A 26789-nucleotide genomic window follows, 5' to 3' on the forward strand; every position below is an offset into this window, starting at 1 on the left:
TAGAGCTTTTAAGGGCCAACAGAGGTTTCCTCTAAATAAAAGGCCAAAAATAAAAGCACAGAGAAATCCGCCCTGCTCAGATCTCTGAGTTTGGACTTCCTAAAACCTGAATGGACAGGTCCATTAAAACTCTCATTTATTTCAGCCATTCTCGGCCTGAGGGCTCAACCCCCACAGGGGGACATATTAAATATTAAGGTCTAGATATATGACTGGAGTTTATTTTCACATTAAAGAGCCTGTATCAGCGTATCACTTTTCTCCCATTTGACCCTTTTCACCCATTTCTGCCACTTTTTAGCTACTTTTTCTGTCAGTTTTTTTTTTTTTTTTTGCCCTTTACCCATTTTTCACTTTGAGCTCATTTTTCCATTTATGTCACTTTTTTCAATTTTTTTTTCTGCCACTTTAAACCCATTTTTGGGTCTTTTATTCAATCATTTACTGATGGGGTGTAACGGTACGGAAAATTTTTGGTTTGATATGTACCTCGGTTTTTAGAGTCACGGTTCGGGCTACCCTTATTTACTATATTTCCTTAAAGTTGTCTCAGTTTCTTCTGTTTCATTTTCTGGTATCCTGAGATTTGTGCACATCATGGCCTAGCTATAAAGTCAGACATTACTTTCCTCATCCGTCCATCACTAATAAAAGGGTAATTCTGTTTATATAAAAGGGGTTTACATTTAAAAAAGCTACACTGTACCCCAGCTTAATTAAGTAAAATCCATGTTTAGTTGCTTTAATCAGAGTGGTTATTAATCAGGTTAAAATAAAATATGATTATCAAAGATTAACTTTACAATGGACTGGGATTCTAGTGACCTCCATGGGCCCCAGAAAGCTCTCCCCTTTGCACTCCCTTATAGGCAGCCTTTTTTTAGGACTAAATGTTTTTCATCAAATCTTTTTGATTTTTATGTTTAATTTACATTTAATATTTTTGCTCTCAGTGAAATGTTTCCTCAGTTCCTACAGTTAACATTCCTCCAGGGCCACCATACAGGATAGAGAGAGAGAGAGAGAGAGAGAGAACAAGATAGAGAGAGGGTCGACTATAGTGCCTCTCTCTCTCCCCTCATCACTCTATCGCCCTGTGAGCAGCAGCCTCATTCTTCTCTCTCTCTCTCACAGAGCAGGACAATCGAGCATCATCCTGTCATCATGGACGTTTCTCCGTCTCTGTTTCTTCTTCTGTGGTGGATTTTTACTGTCATGCCTGTTTCTGCTGCTGCACACTGTGAGTATGAATACACTCACATTAACATTGAAATTAACACTAACCTTGACACGAACATCAGTATTAATACTAACAACAGTATTAAATGAAGTATAAAAATGTCAAAACAAAGTATAAAAAGTGAGTCATTTACTTTTGTTACTCTTATTTACCTGTAGATCTCTGTGGCTTCCAGGATGTATTTCAAAACCAGAATGATGTACTCCTGCTGTCTTTATTCATCTAGTTTGACTCTAACACTGTTAACCTCTTTAGCCCGAGCCCCTTTTTCTAAGTTCAAGCGCGAAAAAGGCATCCCCAAACACAACTGAGCATAACTTTGCAATTACATGGTCTATATGAACTTGGTATCAATGTAAAGATGACTCTTTACAGATTTCAGCAGAAGAGTCCGTCTAAAATCTTGTACACTTTTAGAGTAAACATCTCCTGTGAAATGCTGTAGCAGCCTCAAAAGCTCTGTTGGAACCCATGGACATGTCAACATTACTGTTGCCAAGATTGATCTAAATAAAGTGAAGCAGTGCAAAGTCACAGAGGTTGTAACAAAGGTATGTGCAGGTGCAATCTCCACTGTGCCATTTTGGCACAATTTGGCACCATCTGTGCCACTTGATATTACTCAGAAAACAAGACTGTTTAACTTATTGAATTCCATTTATAGGTGATATCATTAATTTTATCTATTTACAACTCTATTTGGCTATTTTTAGATGTAATTGAGTATCATCATAGATATATAGCCTACTATGTCAAATATAATCTCTCTTCTTCATGTGAAACCCCTTCAGACCTCTTTGTATGTTTGAACTGAAATAAAATTATATAACTACAACAGAGTTTGAATACACTTTGATCAGATTCATATTGAATGTTGTAAAAATGTACATAGATAAAGAATGAGTTGTACGAATATACAAAATTAGACGGATTTTACATCTTTTAGAGGGCAAATAGCCTGAAGAAAGAGTATTGAACTTGGAGATGGATGTCAGTTTGTGAAGGGAAGGCTGTAGGCAAGAAACCTGTCCAAAAGCGCTTCTAGTGGAGCGATGCCTCTTTGACTGGATGGAGGGAGCAGGAAGTCCAGCTGAAGAGCCACAAGCAGTAACAGCTGACCAGGCAGTTCTCCATCTTCATAATCACTCTCACTGTCTCCTCCGCTAGAAACCAGACAGACAAAACAGTCAGCATAGTACCAGATTTGATTGATTTACCTTTAAATAGGCCATTAACCCAAACAGGTCTAGGGCTGCAAGCAGCACTGGAGGGCCTTTGCACCCCAGCACATGTTGGCATGTATAGCAACCAAGGCTATGTGGGAATTGTCAGGTGTTGCACACCCGTGCCATAATTTCTTTAGAGAGACCATTTAGATCCTCCCAGGAGTGTCATTAAACTAAAAATTATGAAATCTGCTTTTTTATGCGGGGTAGTACTGCTTCTTAACAGTAGGTAGCAGTATGACAAAAGCGTGTCGATATGTAGAGGTGATAAAAGCATGAGTGTTTTTCTAATGTAAAAGCAAAAAGAAATAAGACATTATGTAGGAGGTGCTAGTGTTGTTTTTACAGTAGGTGGTACTACAGAGAATAAAATGAACCCCACATTCACTGTTCTGGATGAATATTATGGCCCTTCTATCAAAATCTTAACTTCAATGGTTCAACTCCCTAATACATGTAAAGGAATGGCCAATTGAGTCAACATCTTGTTGCCAGTAGGGGGTGCTACAGCAAAACCATGAAATTAACCTTTAGAAGGGCAGACCTTGATTATACATGTAAAATTTGAAGCACATCAGATGTTTCTGCTTGCTGTGACAAAATGAGACATTGTACATTGATGTATTCAGGAAGTGGAAGTTACAACATGCCTTTGAAGTTTCATGAAGATTGACATCAGCTTTGCTGAGTTATAATAAAAAATATTTTTGACCTACATAAATGACACCACTAACCTTGAAAGCAGATGGATACACCCGTTTCCTTGCTTTTCACTGGCAAATCCATCTTGCAAAGCTCCCATCTTAACCGTTTGGGCCCGGTTAAAAAGTGACAGGACCAATCAACAATGAGGGGCAGTACTTTCAGGCGCAGGAGAGTCGTGACATAAACAAGCAGCAGCAAGAGCTGGTGCAGTTATGGAGGAAGAGATTAGCGGGGATGCTGCTAAAGCGCCAGTTTAGCCATTGTTTTTTACTATGTATATTCATCATCTCCTTTTTTACTGTTGTTTGTTCTTGTTTTTAATCTGTCCCTGTTTATCTTCACTGTAAAAAATGTCCGTAGAAAATACGGCAAAAGACTGTCAAATAGCAACAGTAAAAGACCGTAAAACAAATAAACATATATTACTGTATAAAATACACAGAATTGCTGTAAATCAAGCAACGGTATGAAACATAAATTTTTACAATTAAAGTACGTAATAATTACAAAATTGTACCGTTTAAACGAAAGAAGATTGTGAAAATAAAGGAAAAATACTGTAATCTTCAAGACGGGCAATTACTCTAAAAATTACAGTAGTATTTTGTTAAAATTACAGACTTTTCTCTCATGTACATTTAAATTCACAGTAAAAATCTGTGAAAAAAATTGCAATCACATACCGTAATTTTAGCAGGGACAAGAGGTTAAAAATACTGCATGATCAGGAAAGTTCTGTAGAAAATACAGTAAAAACCTGTCAACCTGCAAAACCTGTGAACAAGCACCAATTTGTTGTTATGTCCACATTTGTTTCTCAGTGCTACACCACATGATGCTGCCTTGTGAAATAAACGGACAGTTACAGTTAATATGAAAACCTTATTGAAACCAAGAATGGTACCAAAAATCATTTTGTTTGTTCTTAATTTGATGGATGAAAGTGGTCAATTATTTTAGTTTAACTGATTTATTGGAAAAGAATGATGTTAATTGCTCTCACAAAGAATGCCATTGCATTTGTAAAGCCATTCCACTTCCTTTAATGCATCTAACACAAAATACATTGATGTACTTTAATGTTTCAGTCAATCTTTCAGAACTGAAATTGGATGACACATATTACCGATAGGAAATATAACAAGGTAATTGGAAAGAACTATTTTATATATACATAAAGAGAGAGAGAGAGAGATACATACTGTATATATAATATGTATATAATACAGTTGAATATATAGTATATACATTATATAAATACAATAGTTATTTTTACTGGTTAAACAACTTAAACATGAATGCAAATAGAATGACAAGAAACCCTCCATAATCAGTTTTAAAAATGAATGGGAACTGTGCATATAGTCTATCAAATTGATTTCTAAGGGAAAAAAAATTCTTAATTGAAAAACTGTTTCCCGTATTCAACCCTGTCTACACAGGAACGATTTCTATTCTGTCTGTACTAGAACAGCGATTTGGGTGTTTAAAAATGGAACAATTTGGAAACGAGCTCCAGAGTGAACAGTTTCCAGGCACCTCCCTCCATGTACACTAACAGTGCTGCTTTCTCCAAATGCGTTTGCGCACTGTGGTTGCAGTCAATTGCCATGCGCGAATACGGTTTCGCGCAGGCGCGGGGAAAGAAGGCCCTTATACGCATGCGTGTGTGGTTCGTTGGAAAATCAAACCGCCAACGGCTGCCTGGTAAACTACAGCGTTTTCGTGTCTTCTGTGGTCTCGTGTGCGGAAATATTTCATAAAGTTGCTGTCTGCTCGTGAGAACGAGCTGCAAACGAAGATGGAATACAAAGCAGGACATTGGCGTGTATTAATTCGACGTCACCCGTAGCATCAGCCTACGAGCTATTGGTAAGGTATGTAGAACTTCTTTTGTCGTAGTGTCAAATATTTCTTGAGTTCTTTTCATTCAGTAACACCACGTGTTTATAGGTAGAAGTTAAATGGGTCAGGAGGCATTTTGTTTCAATTCTAGACCAGCCAACATTGCTGTTTGATATGTATTTTTTGCTGTCATTTTAGCGTGGAGAACGTTGAACACTTGCTGTGTTGGGGACCATAAGTGAACCCCAAGCTCAGAGCTAACTCCGCCCACTTCAGACTTTTGAAAAATGCACAAAAATGGGCGGTTGGATACTGGGAACACTGGGAAGAGGAAAGAAAAAGGACGGAGTTTTCCAGATGAGGTGGGAGTGACCGTGAGGACCGTGATGTCCCCTAGCCAAAAAGTGAGAGTCCCGCCGCAGCACTGATGCTTCAGAGCGACCTAAGGTGAAGGATTTTTCCTCTTCAGAGTCACATTCATATCTGTGTTCAGAGTCTCCTGAGGTAGGCTTTCCAGCTTATTCCTATCCCTCCATGAATATGGGCGCAACTTCCGCTCCGTTCTATCTAAATGGGACTTTGCATAGAAACGAGATGCTAAACGTGACTATTAAAGCAATTTTAATACTAAACTACATAAAGTTAGACTGCTTCACCTCAGACGGGATAATATTATTATTATTTCTCTAGCCTCTACTGGAGAGTTCAAATTGATGACATTACTTTAGATAACCTACAAGGGCATATTTAGCTAACTTTAGTAGCTTTATATCGGTATAAAAAGATACATTTCTAGTTTGTGGAGTTGCTGAAATTCTCATTTTACAAACTAATCCCTCTTAAATATGGGAATTATATTTATAAAATTATCCATGACTCAAGTTGCCAGCTCTTCAGTTTGGTAAATGTCAAGTTTTGTATTAAGAATTAATGATAAATTAATACTAAAAGAATCACATCCCCGATGCATTTAGACAGTGGACAGCATGTTGTGAGAGACATATTTAACTTTGTCATAATATTAGTACCATGAACATAGCAACAGGTACTGAGCATTACAGAAAATATGATTAAAACATTTCAGCTCATTGATTTAACAAAAATGAAGCAGTATTTATTACCGCAAATATTTATTTATTTCAGAACAACCACTGTTGACACTAAATCACTTTAGTAAGCCTTTGGAAAAATCATGTTTTTGCTATTATTGTTACTGTACTGGAAGTTCCACTTCCATTCATAGCTACAGTAGACCCCCAGGAATAATGTGGTATCCACCTTATTTACTTATCTACAGCTTATAATACAAACAATGTGAACATGTGATAACAAAAATATAAATATTTACTAATTCCAGAAGAATTCCTATTGAAACAACTGTCGTTCTTTGTTAGCATCTATAGTTAGTTGCTGTACTAGAATACATGTATTTAATGTAGCCTACTTCCGTTTTGGCACCGGAAGTTTCGCCCATATTCACATTTGCAGTAGGCCCCAGGAATAAAGGGGATAGTGTGGTGGTGGACTGTGGTGGTCCTGGGCACTACCTGTTGGCTCCAGCACCTCCTAAATGCACAATGGGGATATGTGCACGTCAGTGTCATGGCACTAAAGATTTAATAGCTCACTTGATTTTTGCAGGATGCCACAAAGCTCAAGATTCAGAGAGGACAGTTGGAGGGCTGCTCAGAGGACATAAAGGGCTTCTCTCCTGTTTCGACAAAAAAGAAGACAACCTCTTTTGCCTTGTTGAAACATTCTTGCCAGATGGGGTACCAGTGGAAAGCCTGCCCCATGTATTGTTTTTTGTAGTAAGTGGATCTCAGAAACACTTTAAAGACTCATTTGGATGGTAATGGATGATTTGCTTGTAATTCTTTTCTACTTTTATCATCCTCCCAGGAGCCTCTTGCTAGGCTTCAAGGCAGCTCATGCTATGCATTGACCAGCATTGGGATCCACTCAGGAGTTCCTACAGAGGTAATAATTTTTCCTCTTTAGAGGTAGTTATATGGTATAGTGTAATGCTGGCAAAATGTTTTATTTCCTTCCAGCCGTGTGCATCATATGATACAATATCAGTTATTTTTATAACTGTGTTATTGTCACCTGTAACAACTGCTATCCTGAGGAAGACGGTTCAGGACAATAAGAGCCAAAACTAACAGACTGAAAAACAGCACATATCCCAGAGCAGTTGCAATAATAAACTAGAAAAGCACTCAGAGAGCGCAGACCTCCGCCATTAGCCCTATCTCCCAATAGTGAAGAGTCCTTTAAAATTCCTAGATCCAGACGATGATCTGGATCAGTCCCAAAATCAAATCAGTTCTTCCTTTTGCCATTTCTGACATTCCTGAAAATTTCATCAGAATCGAGCCAGAACTTTTTGGGTTATGTTGCCAACAAACAAACCCTGCCGATCACATAACCTCCTTGGCAGAGGTAATAATAATTGCACTGAATGGAACTGTGCAAAATTTCGTTGTACTTGTGTACAATGACAATAAAGATTCTGGTTCAGATTTTTAGGTTTGATAGTATCCAAATTTTCAAATTTAAAAAACATAAAAGAAATAGATGTGCAGCATTTTTTTCTAAACCAAAACTGTTGTGAGCAGAAAAAGCGCAAGGGCAAGCAAGATGACTTACAGAGCTGTGGGATCAACACACACTCTAAGTGGAGAGGGTAGCACCAGTCACAGCTTAGTGTTGATTTTAGAAGAACATATAAACACAGCAACACCCGTCTGATAACTGCTTAACAGCTGGATCACTCTACATGTATATCTGCATTTTTGTGTCTGCTGTAGCTTCTGCCACAAAACACAAGGGATGTGACAAGACATTCAGCTCACGGGACAAGAAGAGATTGGGTCCCCTCCTTTTTTGAGTGAATTCAAAAATTGGATAGTACTTTGCAATCAGTGCATACATAAGTGTTCAAAACTTCTAAGTTGACATGATTTGGTGCTTTACCTTGTCTTTCTATTTTTCCTTACTCTTTTTTAAGGTCCTGTTTCTTCTGCTAGTGGTGACTAGGACTCCATTACTTCATACTGTCTCCGGTATTCCACTCTTCTAAAAAGACGCCAGTTATCAAGGAAAAATAATGGTAAGCCTTGCACAGCATTTGTACATACCTCAATAAATTCTTTAGATTAATCTTTCTTTAAGCAACATGAAGCCATTTTATGTTTATTTTATGTAGTTTACACCAAGCACTGCATTAATCTGGTCATGTAGAAATACCCAGAATACTGCCATGCCACTGCTTTGTCCAGCTTGTTCTCAGTGTTCTGATGATCACACCATATGGGGGCCAATACAGTTTTCTGTGTGAGTCATATGTTTTCATTATGATTGATTTAAAATTCAGCACCCATCATCTTTGTTACAGCAAAATCCTTTTGTACCCCAAAGCATTTAGGGTAAGTGTACCCATTAGGCCCACCAAAATCTAAGTTCACATATTTTTCATAGATACTAAGATGGTTTATAAACATGATCATTTGTAAGAATGAAGAATTAATCCCTCATTTGAAGGTATATTTATTTACTTATGCATATTTTAGAGAACAAATTAAAGAAATGTTATGAATAAAGTCAAAGTCTGGCATGGGCTTAATTGGTACCTAAGTACCATTTAATCCCACGTGTTGTCCAAATAAGCCCACAACCACGTTTATTGACAGAAATTTTAAAAATTATTACATTTTTCAAGTAGTAAACATATATTAATTCAGTAACATGTTATACATGTTAAACACAATTTATTTTTTGAACTTGGATTTAATGTTTGGCTTGTAACAATGGACCACCACAAACATGACTAAGTAGGCCTAAACCTAATTTTCATTGGCTTCAGTATTTAACATTTCATTGAACATTTTATTTAATATTGACAAAATTTGATTCAATATTGACAAAATAAAAAAAATGTGTTTGTTTTTAAAAGTATTAAATGACATTACAGTGAATCAACAATATCTTATTGAACTTGGATTTAATGTTTGGCTGTAACAATGATGATTTTAGGACAGTTGCTGTAATTCCTCTTTTTTGTTGGCATTTTTCTCACTATAAACAAATAATTATGCAAAATTAACTGACATAACAATTCTTCTGGTCAGTGTGTGATCTGTGATGTACTCGTGTTAATGAAGTTAGTATAACAACATCCAACACAGGATTACAGCGAAAAGCTATCAAACCTCAAAATTTCATTTTTTTCTATTGAAACACATCAGATGGGCTTAAATGGAACACACTGGGCTTAAATGGTACTACAGTGACTACCAGGGAAATGAAGATAATATGTTCTCACCAAAGTTAAACAAATGTTTAAAGAAATGCCTGTAGGCTAAATATGCTGCAAAACTTGCCATCACAGTTATTCCTCTTCTGCCAAACTTTCTGAATTATCAAGGAATTCTTGTTCAAAGTTTTATGTAAGATTTATGTAAAATGAATCAGAAAACACTTAGTTTGTGTACTTATCATTTTTAATCATTAAGCAGTGTATCTATCAGTAGGGCTACATGTATTGACTAGTGATTAGCTTGCTACGCTAGCTAGCATGACTCATCTTTTCACATAAAACTAAATAGTAAGAAATTACAAAAAAAATACATGTTTATACACAAAAAAACTAATCAATAATCTCTCAAATTACATAATGTGAATGTACTTAACAAGTCAGTGGCTGAAAATGGTTGAAAAGAGGTTCTTTCTGAGGGGTCCCAAAACACCAAAGTTTTGAGGCGACTTTATCTGAGCCTCCTTGAGACTGCACAAATGTAGGCGGGCCTTTTTCAATATCTACAAATGTGATTGGTGTCAAACAAAAACTGACATATAATTAAGAAATTGTGTGATTGGACAAAATAATGTATAGCATAAGACAGGCCCCTCTTCTTTTTTTTTTTTTAAATTGACTTCAAAGTCGCAAGTGGGCTTAAATGGTGCCTGGGCTTAATGGGTAGTCTTACACTAATACAAAAAAATAATAAATTTATTCACCCCATAAGGGAAATTATATAGAAATTATATATAAAATTATATATTATATTGACATGTAAAAGCAAATTCTATATTTATTTGGGTGGTCTTACAGGTAAATATATAAATAAAGAGCATAGTTTGCAAATATTTATCTTGTGGTTCAACTACCTAAAATCACAATATAACCCTTATGAATGGTTCATACCAAGGTCTTTTGCTAACACTTGTGGTTTGGGCTATGGTGTGTAGCTTTAAACCAGTGTTAATTTCGTCGACTAAAACTATGACTAAAAATGTTCATCGACAGCTTTGTTTTCCATGACAAAAACTAGACTAACAAAAATAGATCTGTGATGACTAAAACTGACAAAAACTAAGTTTAGTTTTTGACTAGAATGTAATGTAGTTTTCGTCGGACATTCAAAATCCATGATACCTCTCCACTGTGGGTAATTCTGTCAAAAAACAATGCAGCTGTAGCTCTTCTGTCTCTCAGCTGTAGAAAGCAGGGACCCCAGGTTTGGCAGGGTGCAGAGAACATCCCACTATGACTTGGTACCAGATTTAAGCAAGACAATAAATGCTTGGACTAAAAGTAAAACCTAAAATGTGAGGACTTTTATGGACTAAAACTAAATGGACAGAAATTACTAAAATGTGACTGAAACTACAATTCATTTCACTTAAAGACTAAAACTAAGACTAAAATTAAAAATATCTGCCAAAATTAAAACTGCTTTAAATAATGACATCAATTCAAATTTATGTTTAGTTTTTACAGCAATAGCTATGTCACTTTTTTGTGTGGGTCCATATCTTCTTGGATATGTGAAGGAGGGGGGAGCTCAGTGGATACAAGCCTGGGCACCACAGCTCTAAACTATAAAGGAAAAGCAAATTGCAATTAATATGTCATAACTGTCTCATTATAATCAATAACGGAAAAAGTAATTGGCTGTTGTTAGGTGATTGCTGACTTAATAGCTGGCACTTGTGGGTACATTTGCGTTTCTTCACCATATTCTATTATAGAAGCGATCTGTATGTACTGTACACACTGTTTATTTTATTCTGTTGTGCTGATTGTAAGCATGGCTTATTAGAGCCTAGTTTTCTCAAATTTACATCTGTGTAGGCATTAAACTGAAGCACTGAATCACTCTAACTTTGTTTTGTATATGTACTTCCTGCAGAGAGGATGGAGCCAGTCCAAAGTAGAACACCTGATGAACTGTGCTCAAGTCTTCAAGAAGATGAAGTTTCTTGGCCACGTGAAGCTTCCCAAGTGGAAGGCCTTCTTCAGTCAAGACTGGACTCATTACTCTTCAATCATTTAGGGGCAAATGACTTTGTTTCATCTTCATGCGTTACACCAAGGACTACCTGTCGCATACATATGGACACAAGCTTTTTTTTTTCCAAGATCTAAACTGCTTTGTGAGTATACAGACAAGTTATCACATGTGTTGAAAGGTTTTTTATTGCAAACATATAACTGCAGAGTTTCTTATTGTTTATCAGAGAGCTTGAATCTTTTGTTAAAAGTAGGAGTATTAGGGCACTACTGCAAAAATCTAGCAAATTAACTGAAATTTCACATGTTTTGTACTGTATTTTTTACAGTAAATTTCTGGCAACCACAGCTGCTGGTAATTTACAGTAAAATTTAAAGTAAGGCAGTATTAAGCTACTACTGTAAAATCTGCAAACATCAGCTGTAATTTCTCATGTTTTGTCCTGTATTTTTTACAGTAAATTTCTGGTAACCACAGCTGCCAGTAATTTACTGTAAAATTTAAAGTTGGGCAGTATTTTGCTACTACCGTAAAATCTGCAAATATCAGCTGTAATTTCTCATGTTTTGTACTGTATTTTTTACGGTAAATTTCTGGTAACCACAGCTGCCAGTAATTTACTGTAAAATTTAAGTAGTTATAATAAAATACCGTTTAACATTATACGGGTCTACTGTTTTTATTACTGAGATAGATTGTATTTAGGTTTACAGGATTTCTGGTGTTTTTACAGTAATTTACTGTAAACAGGTTCGTTTCATTATCGTTATTTTTACAGCCAATCCCTGTAGAAAATGTTGTAATAGAGCTGTAACTTCTACATCAAATTACAGTAAGTTGTACAGCAAATTACTGTAAATATGGTTACAGTATAACTGTTATTTTTACAGCAAATCCTTGTATAAATGGTTACAATATTGTATTTTTTTTAACAGAAATTTACAGTTAAAAAAAAACAGGTTTGAACTGTAATATTTACAGTTGTAGAATGAAAACACAGTTTTTTCTCATACATTCTCACCGTAATTTTTACAGTAAATCTCTGGTAACCACAGCTGCCAGCGTTTTACCGTAAATTTAACGGAATTTTTTTTACAGTGTTGTTTTATTCTATGCATTTTGTAAAGCACTTTGAAACCGTGTTTTGATCAGTGATATATAAATAAAATTATTATTATTATCAATTATTATCAGAACATGACATTTCTTCATTAAAAGAAGAACAAAGAACAGCAGTGAGTTTTCTTTTCAGAAACGACAAAAGTCGAGTACTTACATGTCTATAGTCGCCATATTTCGCGATACTCCTCAGTAGCTGCGCACGCGCAGCTTGATAGCAGCTACGTCCCGTGTTTTATTGCTCTGATTGGCCCATAGAGATGTGACAGACAAAACGTTTATCCAGTCATACCCCGAGTTTTCTTTAAAGCCTCTGCCTTTTCTCAACCATTTCCTATTGAAGCTTTCCCAGATGGACGTGTGAAACACATCTGATGTGTCAGGTTATGGAACCACCACAATACGAAATTTTTCACCAGGAACTAACAAGCCATAGAATTTGGTGTGTTTTGGAGCATGATAAGGCCCCCAAAAGGCAATTGTCTTGACAGAGAAAATAGTAAGAATAATTCTTTTAATTTTGAATGGGTCCATGCAGACTGAGGTCGGGGCTCAGGCCCTAGAAAACCAGACATGAACACAAATGCATGAATCCATAAACAGTTACATAATTCAGCAGTATGCACCTTTAGTAGAGAAGTATCTGTAAATATCTCTTGGAGTCTTTATATATACTTTTACAAGCTTTTAATGGTTACGGATTCACTGTAAAAAACTGTTGAAAAACAGACAGAACGTTCATCCAATCACCCTCTGAAATTTTTTTTCAAAGGCTCTACCTTTTCCCAAACGCTGTCTATGACTGGTTTTCCAGATGGATGTGTGAAACACGTGTGAAACACATCCATCTGGCGTGTCAGGTTAGACCAGAGCAGGAAAGAACAAGAATTGGCTTCAGAAGCTGTTTGAGCCTGCCTATTGCAAGCAGACAGCTGATGTTACTCTTTTTCTTTTTTGTTTTTCGGTTTTACGGCAGCTGGCACCCATTGCTTTGGTGCATTACCGCCCACTGCTGATGTTACTCAAGCTTTGTCCCATTTTTTCTACAGTCTATGGTTAAATCACACTGAATCATATCAGTTATAAAGCAAAGATACTATCGGCCATAAGGGCTCAAATTACTGTTTTTTCCCCACAGAAAATAATTTCCACAGTTGAAAACAAAAAACACAAAATGTGACAACATATTTTATGTGTGTCACAACAGCACTAAACTTTTATTTTTATCATAAAGGAAATAACTTCAGTATTTCAACAGACAGAAATGAGGCTCATTTACAAAGACTACTTTATTTCATCTGTGATAAATACTGATGGACTTGATCGTCATTTTAGTCTTTTCCCTTTAAAACCAGCCGTGTTTATGAGACACTACAGCCAAGGCCGACCATGAGTGGGGATAAAGGGGAGAGCTTTCTGGGGCCCAGCCAAACTGGGGACCATGGAGGTCAGCAAAATCATCGTCCTAGAAAAAGTGGTAAAAATGGGTGGAAGGTGGCTAAATTAGGAAAAAAGTTGCAAAAGGATGTTGCCAAATTGGGCAAAAATTAAAAAAAAAAAAAAAAAAAAAAACTTTTTAATAAAAGATGACAAAATGGGTGAAAAGGTGAAAAATTAAATGGAAATGGGAAAAAAAACTTGAAAAAGTGGGTGAAAAAAATGTCCAAAAGCAGCAAGAAGTAGAAAAAAAAATTTAAAGTAAAAAAAGGTGGCAAAAAGTCACAAATTTGGGCAAAAAAGGTTAGAAAAGAGGGGCAAATGGGTGAAAAATTATCTTGGTTTATCAGGGCCCTTTCTCTTGGTTTATCAGGGGCCCATTTTCTGGGTTTGTCAAGGATTTAGATTAGATAATTAGATAGATTATATTCATCACTCTCTGAATGCTAATTGTAGCTTCTGTATTAGTAAAGCTTTATCTTGTGTCTTTATTAACACACCCTTATGACTCCAAACATTGCTATAATTCATGTATTGATCCTTTATTTTAGCAGAGAGAATCCACTCAGACTGCAGCTCTGCAGTAATAAAAGACAGAACAGAGTCTACAGACTGAAGAATCAGTCCTGACTGTAGTCTCATACTCTGGCTAATAAACCACATTTTAAAACAGACTAGGTTAATGTCTGGGTCAGACCCATCAGCTCTTAAAGAGATGATGTTAATCTGACTGAACCGAGATTATTAATCTATCAATCATCAGGGACACAGATTTAATGTCACGAAGGATGAACCATAATCCAGCACTGGCTGCTGTCTCTGCTGCCTGTTCAGATGTATTGACCATGCGATAACTGATTAAGCTTTATCTATACAGAGAGATGTTTCTGATCAGCTGCTGCTCTGGGATAATCTAATGGTCACAGATTCTTCTAAAACATTTCTCCTCTCTGAGAACAAAGCTCTGTTTGACATTAAGTTAAAACTGTTAACTCGAGACTCAAGCCCCAAAGATGTTAGAAAAGGAAGGGAGGACAACAATCGATGGCAATATAGGATTCTGCTCTACGTGATAAATAGGAAAACTATATAGGATGGAAACAGCCCCGTACAATACAAGCAAATACAAAATGATATGGAACCATATGACTAGTGTATGACCAGTTGGCCGCTCACAACAGCACTGACTCTGAAACCTGTTGAAACAATAAACAAATCTCACTTGCACCTCATATCCAAAACATCACCCGGACTGCTTTCTTCCACCTCTGCAACATCTCCAGACTCTGCCCATCACTATCCCAATCCAGCACCAAAATACTGGTTCACTCACTTGTCACATCCCGCCTCGACTACTGCAACGCCCTTCTCACTGGACTCCCCGCCAAACTCATCAACAGACTTCAAATCATTCAGAACTCGGCCACCCGGATTATTACCCGCACCAAATCCTCTGACCACATCACCCCTGTTCTCATTCAACTTCACTGGCTCCCTGTACAATACCGCATCCACTATAAAAACCTTCTCCTCACCTATAAAGCTCTCCACAGCCGAGCCCCCGCTTATCTCTGCGACCTCCTTCATGAATACACTCCCTCCCACACCCTCCGCTCAACCTCTGCTGGACTACTAACCATCCCCACGTCACGCCTCAGTACCATAGGCATCCGAGCCTTCAGCTGCTCAGCACCCAGACTCTGGAACTTCCTCCCCGACACATAAGACAGTCAGACTCCATCACTTCATCACTTCATTCAAATTCCCAAAAAAGGTCATCACACAGCAGTACAGTTGACTTGTTGACCAGTTGACTAGTCTATATAGCCCCTACTGGGACAGTTTAACATTCTCTATGGAACAGTTTACCAGTCTCTATTTACTGTCCATAGAGAGTAAACCATTCCAGACTTTATTTCCATCCGTCCATCCATCCATCCATCCATCCATCCATCATCCATCCATCCATCTGTCCGTCAGTCTATCCATCCATCCATCCATCCATCCATCCATCCATCTGTCCGTCAGTCTATCCATCCATCCATCCAAACATCCATCCATCCATCCATCCATCCATCCATCCATCCTTCCATCCTTCCATCCATCTAGTCATCCGTCCATCCATCCGTCCATTCATCTCTTTCCCTTGTATTCCTTCCCAGCTCCTCCTGGAGGATTCCCAGCTTTTCCCAGATAATTGTAAACTAATTCTAGATGTGCTGCAGCTCCATCACCCCTAAAATGATAAATCAGTGCTGCTGCAGCTTTAAAATGAAATATAATGACCAAGTCTGAGGAACTAGGACACAACTCAGTGATAATCCAGCAGCAGAAGTCAGATTACTGATGATCATTCAATAATGTGATAATAACTCTGACAAGTCCTAATCCAGAATCAAAAAACATAATCCTCATTAATCCTGATCAGTCCTCTGCCCGGCTCTTCGTCCTTCAGTCAGCTGGATATCTCAGATCTATCATTATCGATCATCACTAATAGTTATTGAATATTGTTGGACATTCTTCGCCATTATTGGTCATTAATGATCATTGTTGGATACTATTGATTGTTCTTGGTCATTATTGATCATTTTTGCATTATTGGTCATTTTTTTCTTTGGTTTGAGTGTGAGGCTTTGATATGGCCTTATATCAGGACTGAGTCTACTTCCTGTTAGAGGATCAAAAATGCTTTTTTCTACATACCAAGTAGATCACTAACCTGGCACGCCAGATGGATGTGTTTCACACATCCATCTGATAAACCACTCATAGACAGCGTTTGGTAAAGGGCAGAGCCTTTGAAAAAACTCAGCGGATGATTGGATGAATGTTCTGTCACATCTTTACAGGCCAATCAGAGCAACAAAACACGTGACACAGCCGCTACTAAGCTGTGCCCCTACCAAAGGAGTAAACTCCGTACAGAACTGCATAACGTTAACCATGGCCACTGTAGACATGTCGGTACACGACTTCTGTTGTTTTTGAAAAGAAAACAACTCACTGCTGTTATTTGTTCTTCTTTTAACGGTCTCTTGTTACTGCTTGCATACGTCATGACTCTGCCATGCCAGAAAGAACTGTCCCTCGTCTTTTAAAAGCTTTTTAACATAAAGGACACCAAGGAGAGGAGGGCTCTATCCCTCTCAGCTCCATGTGACAGGTTCAGGTTCTGGCCTGGTTTGGCCCTCTCAGCTTTATGTGACAGGCTCTAGTCCTGGATCTGGTCTAGTTTGACTCACTCAGTCTGGTTTTAAACATGTGTCATGTGTTCTCTCATAGATTCGTGCAGTGGTCCTCTGGTGTCGTCTTTACCTCCATCTTCCTTCCAGAGTTCATCTCAGTCGACCTTCAGCTCTGTTGCTCACCACGCCAGGGTCAACCGCAGAGACGGTGAGGACCAATCACAAATCAATACATCATCAGTCTTTGACCAGTGAGATCTACTTACTGACATCTGGAGATATCAGAGGTTCATCTCCTAGTCAGTATTTAGCAGTGTAGGGCAAGTTACAGAGTAGCTTACAGAGTAAGCAGTAACTAGTAACTGCTTACAAAAGGTATCTGAGTTAGTAACTGAGTTAGTGCATTGTAAAAGTAACTAGTTACTTTGAAAAGTAACTCAGGCATTACTTGTTTTGTTTTACTTCAATCCTCATTGTAGCCCACACATCACATTCATTTGTGTTGTTGTGGAGGTGTGAGAGGAAATAACTAATGTCATATAACATTGTAGCCATTATTATTATGTTGGAAAGTGGTGAAACAATAGAACTCAATAGAAATGTTTCTCAACTTTTGACACTGATAAAGCATTTGCACACTGACTAAGTGGTCTATAATAGCTGTACTCTATTGACAGAGTACAGATTGAATCCCAGCTGCTCTCTATATTTCTTTCTGCATCACGGTCCTCTCTCGTCTTATGTTTTTTTTCTCATTATTTCTCTAAAGGCAGAGAACAAAATAAATGTGTCTTAAAAGGGTAAAATATGTCCCCTTTAACTGAACTCTGGGGGATGTTCAGAGCCTTGGAAATGTTTTTGGAACTGTACTTTACTGATGCAGACAGAAACTAGCTTCTCCGACTCCCCATCAGGATCTGGAGGCTGGTCGCCTTTACTGATGGACCGGGAGCCCTGGCTGCAGCTGGACCTCAGGGAGCAAACAGAGGTGACAGCTGTGGCCACACAGGGGCGCTCTTCCAGCTCAGACTGGGTGAGAAGATACCTGCTGCTGTACAGCGACACTGGCCAGGTGTGGAAGGAGTACTGTGGGGAGGACGGTGGACAGGTGAGTAGGGTGGTCCGAGAGTCTGCTCCAGGAGTGGTTTAAACCTTAGTATTAATCTAAAGTCAATAACACTGATACCTGTATGATTAAAGTCTAGACAGGTCTGAGATTTTGCCCCAGGAATGGTTTAAACCTCACTATTAATCTTAAGCGCAACAGAGTCTAGTCTTGTTTATTTTGTTCTAGTCAGTTCAAGCCAAGTCAAGTGTTTCTGTTCAATTTCAGTAAAATCATTTAAATTTGTGGGTGTTTTTTTTTTTTAGGTGTTTGTTGGGAACGTGAACTCTGACTCTGTGGTCCAGAACAAGCTCTCGCCCTCTCTGAGGACTCGGTTCCTGCGGTTTGTCCCTTTGGACTGGAACCCTGGTGGTGGTATCGGCCTGAGGGTGGAGGTCTACGGCTGCTCCTACAGTCAGTGACTAAATTAATCTCCATGTTTAAACATACAAACAGCTCTAACTTCTCATTTTTAGATCATTCAGCCACAGATATAGATGTGATCCTAGAGCACAGACAGACCAGGAGGAAACACCACCCCTAAAATAAACTCTAGACCTGGATCAGAACCAAGACAAATCAGAACCAAGACAGGAGTCAAGGATTGAATGTTTTTAGGGTAGGGATGAATCTGGATCAGTTTTAGAGCAGATGTTAAGGCTGAGTGTTTTTGGTGGTCTTCAGCTGTTGAAAGAGGACCTAAAGGACCACTTTAGAGGTCAGAAATTATGGGAAATGTTCCTGTAAAATCCACACAAATTCCCCAAAATTCCAAATGATCAACGATTTCTGTGAAAATTCTTGAACATTTTTTTTAGTTACCCATAAGCGGTATGCCAAAATTTATTTCCCCAAGTATTTGGGTCTAGATTCTGGCCCCCCTGCAGATCACTCTTAGTCTCTTTGTCTCTTTATTACTGGTCTGGATAATCCTGATGTCTCTGGTCTAGAGTCTGTCACCCTACAGATCAGTCTTAATCGCTCTTTCTGTGATTAACTGGTTGGGCCCATCCTTATGTCTCTGGTCTAGAGTCTGTCCCCCTACAGATCAGTCTTATTCTCTCTTTCTGTGATTTACTGGTCTGGCTGATTCTAATGCCTCTGGTCTAGAGTCTGCCCCCCTTTTCAGTCTTAGTCTCTCTTTCTTTGTTTTACTGGTTGGGCTCATTCTGATGTCTCTGGTCTAGAGTCTGTCCCCCTACAGATCATTCTTAGTCTCTCTTCCTGTATTACGGGTCTATCTGATCTTGATGTCTCTGGTCTAGAGTCTGATGTGGCGGATTTTGACGGCAGGAGTTCTCTGCTGTACCGTTTTAACCAGAAGTCCATGTCGACGGTGAAGGATGTCATCTCTCTGCGCTTTAAGAGCCGCCAGGCCGAAGGTGTTCTGGTTCATGGGGAGGGTCAGCGAGGAGACCACCTGACCCTGGAGCTGCACAAGGGAAAACTGTCCCTCTACCTCCACCTTGGTGAGACAGAAACATTTAAAACCCTTTATTTAAAGCTTCCAGTTTGATTGACAGTTGAGCCAGCCAATCAGGTCACTCATATGCTCCCCTTCTTTCAGACGACACCCGGCTGAGGTTCAGCAGCAGTCTGGCTGCAGTCACCCTTGGCTCGCTGCTGGACGACCAGTTCTGGCACTCAGTGACCGTGGAACGCTTTAACAGGCAGGTGAATGTGAGCCTGGACTCACACACGCAGCACTTCACGACCCGGGGGCAGGGGAAGTCTCTGGAGGTGGACTATGAGGTCAGTTTCACATGTGCAGGTAGAACAGATGGGGAAGTCGTGGTGATGACATTTGAATAATAGTTTCTGCGTCTGCTCTGTGCCATCCAGCTGAGTTTTGGTGGGATCCCTCTGCCCGGTAAACCTGGAACATTCCTAAGGAGGAACTTTGACGGCTGCATGGAGAATCTTTACTACAATGGCATCAACATAATCGACCTTGCCAAGAGACGCAAACCACAGATTTACACCGTGGTGAGTCTGAAACAGCCAATCAGCAGGGAGCAGAGCAGTGAGCCCCACTATGGTTTATGCATTCTTTGAATAATTAACCATAAGTTATTCTTATTAAAGAGATAGTGAACACTTTAACATTTTTTGATAAAGCACATCAATGCTGGTGTTATTTCTGACATTTGACCCAAACTGATAAAAATCTTCATTTTATGACTTTTAATTAGCTATAACGGACATCTACTTTGAAAAATATTTTCTGAAAAACAGCAGCTTATGTGACATAGAAACCTACCATCAGTGGGTTTCTACGTCACAAACTTTATATAAAAGATAGAAGGTTACCGCCTCCAAATAACATACCAGTCAGAGACCACTCCCATCCTCTCCTGCACTACCTCGGCTCAGAGAGCTCCAGCTTAAGTAATATAGGTGCTGGATCCAATGGCCCAAACAGGCAGTGCTCAGGACCACCACAGTCCACCACCACACTACAGCCTGCTTCAGGAGACTCTGGAGGGGAAAAATCCTCCACCTTAAAAGATCACTCTGCGGCAGCAGTGCTACGAGACTCTGTGTCACTTTCTGGCAAGGTGGTGTCACTGTCACTCCCACCACATCTGGAAATCCCATCCTTCTCCCCTCATTCCTCTCAGTACCGAACTGCCCACTTACTGCGCATTTTTTTAATTCCTGAAGCGGGCAGAGTTAGCTTTGAGCTGCTGGTTTATGTACACTTTAACTATCATTAAACATCATTAACTATGATTAGCTTTCATTGACCATCATTAGCTATCATTAAACATAATTAACTAAAATTAAAAATCATTAACCATCATTAACTATCATTAAACATGATTAACTATAATTCACTATAATTCACTGTAATCAATATGAAAAAAATCATTAACCATCATTAACTAACATTAAACATAATTGACCATAATGAACAAATATTAAACACAATTAACTATCATCAATTATTATTAACTTTCATTAACTTTCATTAAACATAATCATTTATTATTAACTATCATTAACCATCATTTACTATCATTAACTATCATTTACTATCAATAGTCATCATTAAATATCATTAACCATCATTTACTTTCATTAAACATAATTAACCATTACTAACTATCCTTAATCATCATTTACTTTCATTAAAAATAATAACTATTATTAACTATCATTAACCATCATTTACTATCATTAACTATCATTTACTGTCAATAGCCATCATTAAATATCATTAACCATGATTTACTTTCATTAAACATAATTAACCATTATTAACTATCCTTAATCATCATTTACTTTCATTAAACATAATAACTATTATTAACTATCATTAACCATCATTTACTATCATTAACTTTCATTAACCATAATTTATTATCAATAACCATCATTAACTATCATTAAGCATCATCAACTTTCATTAAACATAATTAACCATTATGCTCTATCACTAATGATTTTTAAACAGCTTTGAATGCTGTCTCTCATCCCTCAGGGTAACGTGACCTTCTCATGCTCACGACCCTCGCTGCTCGCCATTACCTTCCTCAGCTCCAGCAGCAGCTACCTCTCCTTACCCTCACCGTCAGCCAGTTTGGGAGGTTTTTCAGTCCACCTCCAGTTCAGAACATGGAACACCGATGGACTGCTGATGTCATCACGACTGAGCGGAGATAACCAGAGACTGAGTCTACGAATCAGAGACAATCGTCTAATCTTGAACATCGACGAGAAGACAGCATTAGAGATTTCTACAGGTGAGAGCACAACTTTGATACCGTAACTCTCCTAAAAGAAGCTCATCAATCATCAGAGATATCTACAGGTGAGAGCACACTTTTAATACCATAACTCCTATAACAGAAGCTCATCAATGATCAGAGATATCTGCAGGTGAGAGGGAAATTTAAAAACTGGTACTCTCCTAATAAAAGCTCATTAATAAACAGATTGTATCAGAGATTTCTACAGGTCAGAGTCATTCTGTTCCAGTCACTTGATATATGAATTGCTCAGAGGTCTTTATCTTTACAGAAATGTTCTCAGCTCACTGAAACCTGCAAATACAGGAACATAATATTTATGGACAGGCACAAACGTCAAAGAAAAGATACAAATATAATATATAGAAGCTAAATAAAAATATAAATTACAGTATTAGTATGTGCAAAGGTGCACAAAGGAGAAACTGTACAAATGTGCAGTGCAAGTTTTTCTGGTGATTAGGTTATAGTGGTTTTATCTATATGCGTATAGCACATAGTGTGCAGGTCTAAAGAGTAGAGATAAAGTCCAGTGAGAGTTAATGCAGTGGCTCCCAAACTTTTTCCTGCTGGACCCCCCTTTGACAGATTAAAATTTTTGTCAGGTCAGTCCAGTTTTGATCTGTATTTTGTCTTGACTGAGGCAATGGCAGAAAAAACAATCTCACGATATGTTGTTACAAGGATGGGTGTGGCTGCACTCCTACCTTGAAGAGTGTACTCCTTTTTCACTCCAATCCAAAATGCAGATAATGTCTTGGACTTAATCTGCAACTGCACTGTTGAATCAACTAGTGTTGCTTTGACTTGCCTTGGCCCCTCTGACATCCACAGAAACATCTTTCTTCTTCTTGACTTGGTTTTGATGGTTCCATGAACTGGTTGACCCAACATCAGCCACTAACACTATCTCACAATAAGGTTCTGATCTCTGTCCTCAGGTCAGCAGATCAGTGATGGTCTGTGGCACTCAGTGAGCTTGGACACTCGGGATCTTCAGGTCAGTCTGACCCTGGACAGCGAGCCAGCATCCACCATGCAGCGCTGGGAGCTGCTTGAGGTCCAAGGAGGCTTTTATTTCGGAGGTATGTGGTGATTTATCTGTTTCTTCCCTAAAGATCAGGGTGAGACCTCCTCCAGACAAAGATCTCTGTTTTCTACTAGGCTGCCCCCCTGCTGGCTGTCCTGGCCAGATGCCATCTTTCCAGGGCTGCATGCGTCTCATCTCCATCAACAACCACACCATCGACCTTCGACTTATGCAGAAAGGCATGCTGGGAGTATACAATGAGCTGCAGTTTGACACCTGCAGCATCAGAGACAGGTAAACAAGCAGTTAGCACAGGTTTATACCTTGGGGCACAGTCGGGTGATTACCCAGGGCTTCATGTTCTCAGGCAGTGATTCTCAAACTGGAGTCCAGGGACCCCTGGGGGTCCACGTGCCACAGCTTGGGAGTCCGTGAGATCAGTCAAAATAAATTATTAAAGTAATGCCATGTCATTTAAAGCAAATAAATACATATAGGGACCACAGCGCCGTAAATGAACCATACCAATGATACCCACATAGCTTTGGGCCAATAAAAACTCAGATATGACTGTGACATATCACGTAAATCAATCACTTGTCACACATCAGTCACTTTGCTCAGGACACATTTGGTGTGCAGGTCCAGCTAGCAACAATAGATAAATATTTAGGCGTGTCCACTTCATCAAGTGATGCTAGGCCCAACCAGCTAAACTGAGAAGATATGAGGAAAGCTATCTCGAGTTTGGTTTTATTGAAAACAGTGATGGAAGATCAAAATGTGTTGTGTGTTGTCATGTGTTTGTAAATGAAGCCATGAAGTCCGCCAAGCTAAAGCATCATCTGATAACAAAGCATGCAGATCTTAAGGACAAAACAAAACTTTTTTTGTCCAATGAAAGGGTGAGGAATAAATACAGAAAGCATACATTGTGAACCTGACCACAACCTCAGAAAAAGCACAGAGGGCTTCTTATTTGGCTGTTCAAAGGATTGCCACATTCAATTGGACTAGAGCTTGTATTTAAGTTGAAGAGTTTAAAATACAGCATCTTGGAGTGCAAATGACAGTTAACATATGTTTAATCAATGCTGGGGTTGTGTGGAGGTCCTTGGAAAATTCTGACCTGTAAGGGGTCCCTAGCCTAAGGGGCCTCATGTTTCAGCAGGCTGCTCCAGAGGACCTTATTCTCCAGTGGGCCTCATGCTCAAGGGGGCCTTATGCTCCAGGAGCCTCATGCTTCAGAGGTTACCATGCTCCAAGGGGCCTCATGCTCTGGGAAGTCTCATGTCACAGGGGCTTCATGATAAAGGGGGATGTTGGGGCCATACTGATATATTGTTTATAACTGAGGATTTGGGAGGGCAAATATTTATGCACAAAATGATTATTTCTATTGTTGGTTTGAACTTAATTTAGTCTTGTATGTAGACCTGATAGACAGTAATGGATTTTGGTTGATTTGTGTCTCACTTCCCCTCCTCTTTAGGTTGGGGCTGCTACCTTTGGTTTAATTTAAGGGTATTGATGACACCTGTGGGTATCTCGTGTGATTGGTAGATGAACAGTTTCTTGAGACGCTGAAATTGTTGTAGAATTGTTAATTTACCAAGTATCAGTGTTAATTCTCGCTGAAGGTTTTGGGAATGAATTCTTGAGTCTGGCACTGGATCTGCAGCTGCCTTTTGTTTTGATTGTGTGTGTTAACTTCCTCAGCAGTGGCTTTTCTGGAAGTCTGAAGTTTGAAGCCATTACAGGGGCCTTTGCTCTAAGGAACCTCATGCTCACCAACATATTAGATTTGAAACTGAGACATTTTACCATTTCGTTAAAAAAATATTGGCTCAATTTTAATTTGATGAAGTACTGTTGGAGATGAAATGATTTTTATTCATTTTCTTATAATGAGAATTATTTTGCAACTAGTATATTTTTTGGTGTTAGTCAAATAATGAAATGCCTATACAGCTGACCCTCAGGGCCACTGTACACTCCTCTGCTCATTCAGTATCCCTTCACCGCTGTCATAAAAAAAAAAAAAATACATAGAGGGGTCTCATAAAAGCTGCTTATAAAACAAACACACATCATATTTTATGTTCTGCTGGAGTGAAATCATCTGGCAGCTTTTAGTTAAGAGGATCAGACATGATCCAACATGTAACTTAATCTGCTTTAGTTGCTCTGAGTCCATTTAAACTTCAGAACAAACAATGTTGACTTTGGCGGAGACACAACAGACCAGAAAACAGTCAGTAAATACTAACAGCTAAAAAGTCTTTATAGGTTTCTAAGTCAGCCACAGCCAGGGGCCAACAATCGCTGACGCAGAGACAAAAAATGCACAGGGAAGAAGAGGAATTATTTCTACAGCTGACAGAGATGTTAATACTCAGGCTGAGGAATCCTAAAGGGATATAAGACACACGTCTTTTCTATGATTTATTTTTGGGCTTTTTGTGCCTTTATTGATAGAGGAGGACAGTGGATGGAACCCAAAACAGAGATGAGAGGAAGAAGGGCAAGAAAGGGCCACAAGCTGGACTTGAACCCAGGCTGTCCACATACATGGGGCACAGAAAACCACTAGGCCATCTGCGCCCCATAAGAGACATTTTTTGCCTGTGTCATGGTGGTCTGTGCTCCTTACCATTGTAATGGTGGTCTGTGTCTGCAGATGTGTTCCTAACCTGTGTGAACATGGCGGTGTGTGCCTGCAGACTTGGAGCTCCTCCTCCTGCGACTGTTCAAAGACGGGATACACTGGAGCTGTCTGCCACCAATGTGAGTCTTTGCGTCATTATTTAACTCCATGTCGGTCATTTAATTTGTTTAACTGAATTGAACTTCTGTGCCGTGTTTATGAGGACACAATTCATCATCTTGGTGGCAGCTTTGGTCTCTGATGTGGTAGCACTACATGGTATGATAGTGGTTGCATCAGGATGTCAGAAATCAATTTTCAGAGAGATTCTAACTACCTGGTAGCGTTTGTCCTCATTTTTTTGAGAACAAACCACATCTTGTGCCTTGGTAAGACATCAGACTTTAAGGACCTCTATGGCCATGCCCACAGAGGCATGAATCCAAGAGAGAGCCCTACTTTTTCATTTTTTGTACATCCTGGCACCATATGCCAGGTAGCTTAAATTTCAAAATCCTGGGTTTAACATGCTTTGTGGACTGAATTTTCGTATTGTGCTAGAAAGCACTGCTGAGCCGCTAAGCAACGCTCAACAACACAATGTATATCAGTCATTTTTGCTGGCTGGTGGGAAATTTTCCATTAAGTTTTTTGGCTGTGTACCTATTTTTTTAACCCCCTGTTAAATGATTTCCTGTTTATTGTGAAAATGACCATAGTTGCAGTTTTGGATGAAGTCACAGCTTTCATGTTGGTGTATGGTCAAGGTATTTGGATGTTCCTGATAAAACTACTTCCTTATTGATGGTGAATGTGACCACAGCTGCAACTTTGGATGAAGTCCTGGGTTCATGGCGGTGCATGTTAAAGGCCTTTGGATTTAGCTGAGCAAATCTGAGTAGGATTAAGATATGCCAGAAATCAAAGGTATGAACAAAGAAGCAGTTTCCTTCTTTTGCCAGTAGGGGTTGCTGAAACAGATTAATCCATTTCAAATGTAGACGTGTTCAGGACTGGACTGTGGCTAAGCTGTGTGCTAAGATATGAAGAATTGCAGTGCAGTTAAAATAGTTTTAAACTGAATTTGAAGAACTGAAGAAAATTGAAATTTGCCACATCTATGCCCCAGTTGAAGGGAAACAGTAAAAACAGATTTCCAATAATCAATGTTTTTGGTGAAAAAGAATAATCTGATT

The 26789-nt window shown here is 38.8% G+C and overlaps 1 protein-coding gene across 1 annotated transcript in view; it reads left to right on the forward strand.

Moving 5' to 3' along the window:
• Positions 1 to 1144: 1144 nt before the first annotated feature.
• Positions 1145 to 26789, forward strand: part of LOC121522630 (contactin-associated protein-like 5) — a 37215-nt gene continuing 11570 nt past the window's right edge. Inside the window, exons 1-11 of the mRNA XM_041807180.1 lie at positions 1145 to 1240; positions 17157 to 17267; positions 17974 to 18167; positions 18431 to 18578; positions 19430 to 19633; positions 19732 to 19916; positions 20007 to 20147; positions 21649 to 21910; positions 22858 to 23001; positions 23081 to 23240; positions 25627 to 25733. Of these exons, the coding sequence (XP_041663114.1) occupies positions 1165 to 1240; positions 17157 to 17267; positions 17974 to 18167; positions 18431 to 18578; positions 19430 to 19633; positions 19732 to 19916; positions 20007 to 20147; positions 21649 to 21910; positions 22858 to 23001; positions 23081 to 23240; positions 25627 to 25733 (1732 nt within the window). The 5' untranslated portion in view covers positions 1145 to 1164. The remainder of the gene's footprint in view (positions 1241 to 17156; positions 17268 to 17973; positions 18168 to 18430; positions 18579 to 19429; positions 19634 to 19731; positions 19917 to 20006; positions 20148 to 21648; positions 21911 to 22857; positions 23002 to 23080; positions 23241 to 25626; positions 25734 to 26789) is intronic.

The sequence above is a fragment of the Cheilinus undulatus genome, linkage group 15 (genome assembly GCF_018320785.1).
Source record: "Cheilinus undulatus linkage group 15, ASM1832078v1, whole genome shotgun sequence".
Taxonomy (NCBI): Eukaryota; Metazoa; Chordata; class Actinopteri; order Labriformes; family Labridae; genus Cheilinus; species Cheilinus undulatus.